Source organism: Dromaius novaehollandiae, chromosome 2 (assembly GCF_036370855.1).
Source record: "Dromaius novaehollandiae isolate bDroNov1 chromosome 2, bDroNov1.hap1, whole genome shotgun sequence".
Taxonomy (NCBI): domain Eukaryota; kingdom Metazoa; phylum Chordata; class Aves; order Casuariiformes; family Dromaiidae; genus Dromaius; species Dromaius novaehollandiae.
Window position 1 is genome coordinate 125,582,930 of NC_088099.1, and position 11,987 is coordinate 125,594,916.

Genomic DNA, 11,987 nt, shown 5'->3' on the forward strand with positions numbered 1-11,987 from the left:
TCCTCAAATATCATTTCTTCATTAATTTATATTCATTTTTCATACAGACATAAATACATCCTTATCCCAGCATAACAGGGCTGTACTGACAATAATCTTGAGTTATAACACTTAAGTCATAATTAAGCCTATTCGTTTGCCATCTAAATGTGTGTTTATATGCATATACAAGTAGGGAAAAAGGAGGCAAGATAGAAAATATTGCAGATAATTCAGATGCAAGAACAGAAGGAAAAAAGCAAGACTTCTGTTTAGACCAAAACTTACTAGGAACTTATTTTTTATTATTAATGATAATTTTTCAACCTCTATTTTAAACAACCCTTTCTGAAAAAAAAATCCATAGGCTTTTTATATATATATATATATAGTTATGCTCTGGCTTGAGAATTACTCACTAGTAATGATGATCCAGTATAATACATTTTAGATAGCTGGAACCTGCCCTCACCATTTTTCACAAGACAAAGCAGCTAAGCCTGTAAAGGCTTTTCTCCACTCTCCCACTCAGAAATACAAGGTATGCACAGATTCTTTTTTTTTGTTTCATGACTGAATTCTTCAAAATTCTTGACACTCCATAATTCTAACAGACATCATAAGAAATTCACTCCTGTTAAAAAGAGTTAAACTTTATTTTATCATATTATTTAGCACCATTCTGAACTTTGCAGAAATTGCCAACAAGTGGCAACTGAGAGTAGTGAGAGTACTGAGCAGTATTTCATGGAAATAAGACCACTTGCATCTTTTTTTTTTTCTTTTCTAAGAAGTTAGCTAAAATAAGTTACAATTACCTATCTTCAAAAATCAGATGTATAACATTCTCTCACTGAAATCCCTGATCTTATAACTCTTTCCAATATACACAGTAGTAAATGAAGAATAGTCACCATATTCTTCTATTCATCAAACTCAAACTGGTGCTTAAATTTGCCATCAAAAAAACAAAGCGAAAGAGTAGATTTGACAGATGCTCAAGAGATCTAGGAGTATTTACATACAACATACCAATGTATAATGAATGTCAATTAGCACTCAGTGCAGCTACAGTTACAGAGCTGGATTTCCTTCCAGCATTCCTAACCCTCCTCAGTTGCTGGCAGGCACTCAATAATCACATTTGCCAAGAGCTGTGTCTACTGCCAATACTTCCTCCCCCATAACACAAATCACTAATTCAAAAACACAAAAATACAGTTATTTAAAAAATTATAGTTCCTAAAATTTCATTAAAACTGGGAAATCTACACTCCTTTAGACCTGCACACTAGTCCCTTCAATTTCTTAAGCCATTCCTCCATGAATTTCTTCTTCCTTTAAAGAAAAAAAACCATCAAACCATAACTTTTCTGTACAAGAGCCCAACAGCCTTCCCAGAGGGAAGGGTTAGCAACATCATCAACATGAAATCTGGTAATTTTAAAATTTAAAAATGAAAATAAAACTGTGAGATTGGGAAGGGAACAAGAAAGTTTAGCTATTATACACAAATGCCTTTTCTAAGAATGTAGTCTTGTCAGCATACCTGCTATGCAAAAGCTATATACATAACCAGTGATACAAATGCTCATAATAAAGGAAAATACTTTCTCCACATTTTTGGTAGTAATGTCAAAAGTTAGTTTTTTAACACCAGCAATAAAAAGGACAACTTTTTTTTTTTGATGATTTAATCATATTTGGCCTAGTTTTCCATAAAAATACTAGAAAAAGCAATCAGAATGGACAATCTTATTCCAAGAGATTTTAGCCTGATAAAGTTAAAGAAAAGCAAATAAAAGTAAGATCTTACAGCTGAAAATTTGGAAATTTCTTAATAAGAAGCACGGAGTGCCTCTTTTTTTCTTTTCCCAATCAAAAGTTAACAGAAATAGGTTGTATCAATGTAACAAATAACTTCAGCAAGGTTTTCTCTAAAGCAGCAACTCAAAATTTAGCAGACAATGTGGACAGAGCCTTAAATATAATAAAATAATAATAATAATAATAATAATAATAAAATCACAGAAGCCACCAAGATTTGTTAAGGTGTGCTACCCAACTCCTCCAGTGCTTCATACTTCCTGTGGGTTGACCAGAGCACACAAGACAACTCTGCAGATCAAGCAGGATTTCTCCAGCCAGCTTCACTACTATAAATGGGAGATCTCTCCTGCCACTACTACTTTCCGTCACAGAGGGGTAAAACACCCATCAGAGCAAGAAAAGATACCCCAGCATGGCCTTGTTGACCTTCACGTGAAACAAGCTTGACTGGGGGGAGAGGGAATCAAAACTCAAAAGCAATGACAAGAGTAAGAAGTGAAGGGGAAAAGAATAAAATAGTGTATAAAAAGGAAAAATACTCAATAGGAAAATGAGGAATAGCCTTTTTGAGCTGGGGGGGGGTGGGGGGGATAAAAACAGGGAAGACTCAACTCAAGAAACAGAAGAAAGGATTTGCCTGGTAAGCAAATCTGGTAATAGAAGTTGGTAGTAAGAGAGTGTCAAATCGGTGCCTAAATTTTGCTTCAATTTTCTTTAAGCCTAGCAACAATGCAGAGATTGCACTATTTTGGTTATGCAACCACAGAAAACTCAAGATCCAAGAGCTACACTACTTCTTCCTTTTATCATCTTTAACACCACTAATCACCAGCAGCTTACATGCCTATATTAAACATGAATGAATTTAGTTATCTTAGAAAAGGACATAATTACTCTCATCTAATCTAAATATACCTAGGGAGAAAAGCAAGAAAATCTGTTCAAATTAGGTATATGAATACCAAAGGAAGCAGAAATATTTCAGCTGAAGCGATGCCATACCTATGGCACACAGCAGCTCTACATCCTTTTCTCCTACCATCTGGCTCACACCAGGTCTCACGTAAAAAGAAACTGAGTTCAGTCTATTAAGATGCTGGTTGTCTGAATTAAACAATTAGATTGTTTTACTGCTGCTAATAAAATTCCCAGTCTAGGGAAGGCGAGTCTGTTCTCAGGCATAAATGGCAACAGACTCTTATCACTTGTTTTTCTAGTCTATCCCTGCTTCCTCCAGCTACTTTCAGAGTACAACAGTCTTCCAATTTTTTTTTCTACCTGCATGTGCCTAAGTTATTGCACACATTCTTTTTGCATGTGGTCACTGACCAATTACCTGTACTTTCTGCTCTTGAAGTTGGAGTTCTGATGTAAAGTTTGAGCAGAACTCGACGTCTGACAGCGTAGCCATACAGACTCTTTCTCAGATGTAGGACCTGTAGATGCTACATTTGAGCTATAAAAACCCCATTAGAGATGGGTTTAGACTCCTTTGAGACTTAAATAGCTAGGGGGCTTCTCCCCCTCACGTTCAAATAGACCAACTAATTCACAGTTGAAAGTGCAAGGTGTGAATCCTCAGATTTATGTTTCATGGTGCAATATGCAGGCCCATCAGATTTATCTTTAATGGTATAATATGCAGGCCGATCAACACACCCATGTTCGATCTGACAGAGCCACAGGCATGCTGCTAGTGATTGCTGCTATGTTTATGAATTACGCAGTTGTGCAAATAGACTGTACACCCAGAGGGAGTAAAAGCGCTATTCCTGAACTACTGTTAATTGAAATTGTGTTACAGTTTTCTCTTTCGGAGGGCTTTGCATACACCAGCATGCATCTGAACCTAGATATAAAGTAGAAAATGATTCAAAGAAACACAGGACCTCAAAGATAAAAGCAGTATTAAATCCTAATAACAGCAGTTGGTCATGTTGCAAAATTTGTCTGACTGCCCTTCAAAACCTTTTATTTATCAGCAGTGATGACAATACTAAATGACTTTGGCCAGACAACTGTGATAATCAGAATCATCAAGCCTTAACACATTCAAGCTTACAGAAACACTCTGGTGTGACTTCCAGCTTTGAAATCACCTACTTGAAACCAAGAGGTAATCTACAACTGTTGACTGTTCTGAGCATAATTCCCCTCCCATCTCCAATAAAAGCAACTGATTTTTCACTCCTTAAGAGTTCCACAAGCTTCACTTATGAAAAAACGTTTCAGTCCTTATACTCCTCACCTTAACTGGAATCTATACCATCAAGCCACAGCATCACAGTCACCTGGGAACTGCCACTCTCCAACATATATCCACTGATCAGTGCTGGCTGGGTTATGGTTTTTTTTTTAATCATCACCATAACTAACAACATTCACCACTGAAAAGACTGATGACAAATAACACTTATTTGAAAGGCTTACTACACCAATTTTAAAGAGCATTAAAAAAATAATGAAAATAAGTATGAAAATACAAAAGTAGAAAAAAAGGATATCAATGACAGAAAAAACGGGGTTGCTAGTTTTGCAAGCTTTCATGATTCTGCTACCATGAATACTGAAATGCAAATGAAGGTCATCAGACAAATGTATCATACTAACAACAGAAGATACTGTCAACACTTCCCTAAACTCTGTTCTATAACTGCATGATGAGCATGATTTACCTCACCAAAGCAATCCTGTCTAGTCTGGATATGCTATGCACTAGGTTGCAGACAAGTAAAGAAAGCAAGAGAATCAACGTAGCAAGCTCTCTTTCTCTTAATATTCAATCTTCCACATACTTCAAAACTGTTATGCAATTAGATTATTCATAACTGTATAACAAATAGCAAACGAATCTACTTTTATCTACCCACCCCTAATTTTAGAAGACTCATGAATTCTTTTCTACTTCTGTATTGACAATGCAGTCTAATCTTGTGTAAAGCTGTCAGTTCTGCTTCCAAAAGATAACAAAAAGCAGCATACCTTCAATTCCTTCAAGCCAAAATGCTCAAGCAAGACTTTCATAGAACCACTGTATGTTTTCATATCAACGATTCAGGCTGACAATGCAAGCACGTTATATATGTCAAATTCACTGTTGGAGTTTTGAATATAAGTCTGATGAACTTGAGTTCTGTATTATTTTCTTGAAAATAATGTATCAAGGGAAAGCCTCACCGGTTGATGAAAAGGGACAACGTGGAAGAAGATCCTGTGAATAAGGTTTTTGTGACTGAGAAATAAATTGTGTTTAGTCAAGAATGGTTGCACCCACAGCACGTGCACAACTCATGTTGTATTCCCCTTTTCTTTAACCTTCTTCCCTCTTCCTCATATAAAGCATAACTTTTTATATTGAAACCTACCAAAGTCACACTAAGTACCCTTAAAAATCAACCACATCTCCAGGACCCCTCTACTCTCCAGGACCGTATCTCACAGGATTCTTCCAGCAGATCCCTAAAGAGGCAAAAGTCTGCTCTCCTCAAGTCTTGGGCTGTGATCCTGCTATTTGCCTTGCTCCCTCCTCTCAGGATCCTGAACTCCACCACCTCACGGTCACTGCAGCCAAGGCTGCCCTCAACCTTCACATCCCTGACCAGTCCTTCCTTGGTTCCAAGTATGAGGTCCAGCACAGAGCCTCCCCTCTTCAGCTCCTCCATCATCTCTGCTGGAAACTTGTCATAAATGCATGCCAGAAACCTGAACTGCTTGTACCTGCTATGTTGCCCTTCCAGCAGGTATCAGGGTGGTTAGAGGCCCCTATGAGGCCCAGGGCCTCTGAATGCGAGGCTTCTTCCAGCTGCCTGAAAAAGGTCTCACCTACTTCTTCCTGATCGGGTGGTCGGTAGCAGACACCCACCCGCGCTGGTCTGTTTGCTAATCCTGACCCATAAGCCCTCAGCTGGCTCCTCACCTGCCCCCAGGCAGAGCTCCATGCACTCATGCTGCACTCCCACATACAGGGCCACTCCCCGCCTTGCCTTCCCAGTCTGTCCTTCCTAAAAAGCCTGTATCCATCCACTGCAGCACTCCAGTCACGTAAGCTATCCCACCACCTCTCTGTGATCTCAATAAGATTGCAGCCCTGCAACCACACACACACCTCTAATTCCTTCTATTTGTTTCCCCATGCTGTGTACGTTAGTGTACGGGCACTTCAGAGATGCAGCTGGTTATGATGATTTCCCTGAAAAAGCATGATGGCTTCCCCTGTAATGCATAAGGAAATGCAACAAAACTGAATATAAATAAGCAGCGTTATTTGATCCACTTGACTTTCAGATACATTATTTGGGCTTCTATTAATGAGTTTTAAGACCAACAGCCAGCAGAAAGAACGTGACCTGCAAAACCTGTGTACAGTTACAGAATTCTGTTTTGACATCATAAGCTGTTTTCCTGTATTAGGCTACAAGCACCAGGATGACTATAAGTAGGTAGTCAAGTGAAGACCGGCCTTTTTACATTAATCTTGTACCAAGTCAGCTTTGCACCACTGACCCCAAAGGCAATTCTTGAACTTAAATGCTCTATTATTCAAATGTAATTGGATAGAGCAATCCCACTCTCGTAAGTCAGCCCATTTATCAGAAGCTAACCTGGCTAACAATAATGTGTTAAAAATATTTTTGCTAATAAACTTCATTTATAATACACTGATTCATTAATATTTTGAACAATATCTTTAAAAAGCAAGCCAAGAAGAAAGTGTTGGACCCACTCCTTGAAGCAGATCTTACTGAAATGCCACAACAGCTCTTGAAAATAACCACATCATACACGTGTGCAAGTAAAATACATTCTTCTTTCCACTTTATCCAGTTTAACCAATGGAATTTAGTGACTAGATTGATCTAGTTCCTGCAGTTTTAGCTAAAAAGGCTGTAAAATTCTGTAAAAAGAACTGCAGACAGGGTAAAATCTATTGTTGTAAGATGCTGAAGAAGCAATAACCTGAAACATTCAAATTCCTGTCTACATGTATCACTTCCTTTCTTTTAAAAGTGAAATATATTCTGAAACCATGCTTCCCCTGACATATCACCCTGAATTCAGTTTTCAGAGTTTTTCTCAAGTAAAATGTTTAATTTCAATTTCTTCCCCAAAACATCAACATTAATCACAAATAAAAATATAACTGCATTGGTAAAAATACATTGCTCACTATAATCCAGTGTATTAAGATATAAAACTTAGACTACTTAACAGAGCTATAGGTATGCCCAGTGAAACAAAACAGTTTCATGAAAAGGCTGCATTTTTCATTGTTTTAACAGCTATCAGAGAGAAACAAGTTCTTAAAAAGAAAACAAAAAAACCCCACAAATATTAGCTTTGCATTTCTATCTTTAATCGTTTCCAACTTGTTGATTTAAAAGCAGTACTGTAAAGTTAATCCTTCCTGCTGTTGGATGGATTATATTTTAAAAAAGCTGAAACGTTGTAGGGGGCTGGGGCCTCTCTTAAATGGAGCTTAAGAAAATGGCTGCCAAAGTAGGGAAGCTGCTGCACACATCCAGTGAGGCAAGACAAAGATGAACACCAAAAGAAAAGGAAGGCCTCTATTAATATCATTTTTTGTTTTGAAAACAGAAATAATTTCCCACACTATTAAAAAGAGAGAGAGAGAATGCAATGGCTCATCCAAAATTCTGTGTAAAGCCAGCACACATACTTGCTTCCCCCAGCCACACATCACTAATGTAAAATCCCAAACGAGAAAGCTTGCACCTTCTGGGGAGGGAGCAGAGTGTCTCAGACATCTTCAGGGTCAGCAAAGAGTCCAGAAACAAATGCTATTACAGCGCTGGTCTCTCCATGGAGAGGACATTATACAGCGCATCTTACTCCCAGGAGACCTCAAGGGCGCACGGAGACTGCTTGGAGTCCAAATGCTTAGTCGCAGTAGTCCCTGCTTGGCAACTGCAAGGGAAAGCTCTGGCTCTGAGACTCCGCTGCAGGCTCTTTCCTGAGCAGGCAGCCACCCATCCCGTCCCGTCCCGTCCCAAGGGCCCGCCCCGGCTGCTAGCACGCAGGGCTGGGGCAGACCTGCGGGGTTGGGCAGGTGCTGCCTCTGCCTGCCCGAGACAGCTGCGCTTTCCCCCGAGGATGCAACTGCCACTCTCCCACTCGCTCCGGAGACAGCAGCAGACCAGCCTCTGGGACAGGCTGGGGACAAGTGTGGGAAGAGGTATTTGGTCAGCTTGAACAGCTGTTGCCAGGCCTCCTCCCATAAAAAGCAACAGACTGGAGACAAGCTGATCACAGACCACCGTCGGGCTGGTACGGCTTAAATGAAGCCAGAAATTCAGTGCTTGGATCCCCTCCTCCATCTCCTTCAAGCAAAACAGTGACAAACACGCCAACATGACAGCTTTTTTCTTGGCATCCAGCAGTAAAAGCGGCAAGCACATGACAAGCCATCAAAAATGGTCCAGGGATTCAGGACGTGGTAGACCATTCAGGAGGAGGTTTTAAACTCACCTTAAAGATCAGCACATTTAAAGTCAATAGCTCATTTGAAAACACAGATAGGCTTTTACTGCAAATACTGTCACCAGCAGATTAAATGAAAATTGAAGAAGAACCAAACACTATGCAGGCTGCAAAATAACAAATGGTGATTTCAGATTTAACTTTTAAAGTATGCATCAAATTTGTCACTTGTAATAACACACGTGTGCACCGATTCCTTCTACAAAACTTAAGCGTTCCAAATTTGCTTTTCAGTAGCAATAGACACAAATTTGCCTTTCAAGATAGCAATATTGATATACTAATACAAGGAAGCAACAGACTTTCAGGGAAAAGAAAAAGACAGAGTGATTTTAAAAAGCAACACAGAGACCTACTCCACCATTTCACTGAACCTTTCAACTTGCACATAGTGAGAGAGATGATTACAACACAAGAAAATACTATTCAGCCCTTAAATGTCACTAATGCAGCTCCACAAACCAATCAATACACATATGACTCTCCACATTATGAAAAGAATCATGATAAACTAGGTACAGCCATTCTTATTAAAAACATGCTTAAGTAAACAGGAATAAAACATATCTTGCATCTATGATGTTGAGCTTCAGAAAAGTGAAGCACTATCTCCAAAGGTGGAGAGTCCAGGTCAAGTGTCCTAAGCTGGAGGGGCCCTTCCACAGCCACATACATAGGCAGGCTGCTGCCAAAAGACGAAATCCTGCCCTCTACCCCAACTGCATTCCCCCCACACACACACACTTCTGCCAGGCCTAGCTGTATATATTGGCTCTGGGAATGGATTTTCCTACGAGCTAATCCAAGAGGGAGGAGGTGGGGAGGACGCAGAGCCAGATTTTCGAAGCAGCCCTTGCTTTTGTGTTGGATGGGAATGACTGTGCAGTTGTGCCTGTAGGTCTAAATCTAATCTAAAATGGTAACCAGCAACATTCTTCTGAGTTGCCTGTGCAGCAATGACTGGAAAAAAGCATGATACCTAACGCTGTAAATAAAAGCCCTGTTTACCTATATATGCTGTAGCTCAAGCAACACTGGTACATAATATTTTGAAACAAAAACGATGGTAATTTGTTTAAAGTAAAGAAAAAAAAACCCACACAGCACAAAGTGACCCATGAACAAGCCAAAGAACACATACTTCAGCTTCAACAACTTGAACATTCAAGAATGCCAGACACCAACATGGAATAAAGGATTTCCCAAAGGGAAGGATATATGTAGTTTCTGAAAATGGCTTATTACCTGTGCTATTCTCAAATTAACCTCGAGTGTTCAGAAAGAAAATCTCATGTTACGAAAAACAAAAATGCTTTCGTAAACTCTAGCTTTTCAAAGTACTTTCAAAAAAAGGCTCATACAGTAAATACAAGATTTGACTCTGTTTTAGTTGTTCTTCCTTTCACTCCCAATACCTACTGATACACAAACAAAATGTAAACCATCTCCAGAAGCCTTGCACACCAGCAAAGCTGGACAAAATCCATTGAAGAATAACAATTTTTCAGGCTTCTGCTGAAATCTGTGGATCTGCCCACCCTCTGTTATGAAGGTACTAGAGCCTATATGACACAGCTGGCATAGTCGGCCTTGCTGTTTTAGCTCACAGCCAAATTGATTGATAGATGAACTGCATATAAAATGCAGTCCCAGCTGCAGTCAGCCATATGGCAGCCTCAAAATGAGAGCAAGCCTTACCCTTCTGGATAGGGGACACAGGATGGTCACAGCACTGCCATGACACTCTGAGTGCCAAAAAACATTATTTGACAAACCACTGGATGCTGTCTTTCAAATTTAAAAGACATTATCATTCAGTAACAGCTTAGGTAAATCAAATAAAAGAGAAGCTCTTGGGCATTTTAATGCCAAATCACGTTCTCCATATTTACACAGTCTCAATGCATAAGAAGAGGCATAAGAAGAACAGAGTCTGAAAATAGGCATTCAGTGAGAAATACTTCTGTTCCCTAAGGGTGTGCTAGAAGGGGTAAAGCATAAAGGCTGGTTAACTCTTATTCCCATTTAAGGGCTCAATTATGTACAGTGAAGAAGAACATGGAAGACCTGATGACAAGTTAGTGATGGTTACTCAGTGCAGGGTTGTATTAGTCCTTATCAATATTAGAGCAACTCATAAAGCACAGTAAAAGCAGGCCCACTGGGATGTTCACACAGCAAACCATAACTTCACACCCCCCAAGCCACAGCAGATAGTTCGGAGGGCGAAATCCTCCTTATTCCAACCGGCGCAGGATGCAGTTGCAGAAACACCCGTTTCCCTGCCATTACAAGGGTATCGCAGAACCCAGCTCAACCCTCCGGTCTCACAACACGAGACAGGGCAAAGCCGCCCGGCGCAGCGCGGCGCTCCAGCCCTGCGCAGGGCACCTGCGGCCCGCAGCGCGCCGCCGGGCCGGGCCGCCACCGCCACCGCGGGGAACCGCTGCGGGAGCCGTAGCCCTCCCGCGGGAGCGGCCAGCGAGACAAAGCGCCGCCCGGCCTCCCCCGAACCCCGCAGCGAAGCGGCGCCGCCGGCGGGGAAGGGCCGGCGGCGCCCGGGCCGCCCCTCCGAGCGCCACGTCCCGTCGCCCCGCCGCACACCCCCCTCCCCGCCGCCGCCCCGAAACGCGCCCCGGCGCGGCGCGGCGCAGCACAAAGGCGCGGCTCGCCCCTGCCGCTCGCCCCCCCGGCAAGGCGGGGAGGAGAGGGGAAGGGAGGAAGGCCCCCCCGCGGCGAGCCACCCCTGCCGCTCACCTTCCAGCCCCTCCATGACGCTCCCCGACCGCCGCCACCGCTCCGGCCCCGCCGCTGCTGTGGCAACGCCGTCACCGCCCGGCCCGCTAACATCCGCCGCTCCCATTGGCTGGGGCGGCGCGAGCGGGCCCAGCCCCCACCGCCCCGCCCGCCCTCGCCCCTGGGGCGCGTCGCGCCCCGCCGCGCCGCCCGCCGCTTTCCCCCGCCCCCGGGCGGCTTGCGGTGCCTCACCGCTCCCACTGCAGCTCTCGCTTCCCCCCGGCTTCCCCCAGCACCTCCCCCCGGTGCGGGAGGGCTGCCCCCCCCGTTCCTGCCCCCCTCCTCCCTTCCCCTGCGGCCCCCCGCGCCGCCCGCGGGTCCCTCGAGTGCTGGGAGTGCGTCTTGGCCTGCAGAGCGGGGGGAAGACTCCAAGAAGCCATTTCAAGCCCTGCTGTACATGGCCACGTTAAATGGCAGGGGGGGAAAGGCCGCTCAAGGCCACCCAGCATCCATGGCCTGCACCTGCTTGGTCACCTTTGGTGCGTTTTCATTGATGAAAAGGAGGAATAAGATAAAACGTGGGGAAGAAAGAGCTGTGCTGTGGAAACAGCAGCGAAGCAGCCGTTCCCTGCTGGGCAGGACTGATGGTGCCGGGAGGGCCCGGCCGTAGGCACGCTGCTTAGGTGGGTCAGAAAGAAGCGTGGCAGGGAATAAAGCACAGTGTGCCATCCAATTATTCAACTGAGAAGTGAAAGAAATAAGAGCTGCCTCATAAAAATAACGGGCAAGTGGCCATTCTACTGCAAAGACAGAAGATACTCCAGGCTCTAGTGGCTGGGTGTATGAACATTCATTATGTAACTACAGAAATGGACAGCATATCTTAAAAAACTCCTGATGCTGGAAAGTAGCTGTCTTTTATTGCTGTGTCCTGCAGGGAACGG

The 11,987-nt window shown here is 43.0% G+C and overlaps 1 protein-coding gene across 1 annotated transcript in view; it reads right to left on the reverse strand.

Moving 5' to 3' along the window:
* The window catches only part of ZC2HC1A (zinc finger C2HC-type containing 1A), a 40,444-nt gene extending 29,253 nt beyond the window's left edge, over nucleotides 1-11,191 (reverse strand). Inside the window, exons 1-2 of the mRNA XM_064507372.1 lie at nucleotides 11,051-11,191; nucleotides 10,822-10,880 (exon numbers count right to left, since the gene is read on the reverse strand). Of these exons, the coding sequence (XP_064363442.1) occupies nucleotides 10,822-10,880; nucleotides 11,051-11,157 (166 nt within the window). The 5' untranslated portion in view covers nucleotides 11,158-11,191. The remainder of the gene's footprint in view (nucleotides 1-10,821; nucleotides 10,881-11,050) is intronic.
* Between the last annotated feature and the right edge of the window lie 796 nt (nucleotides 11,192-11,987).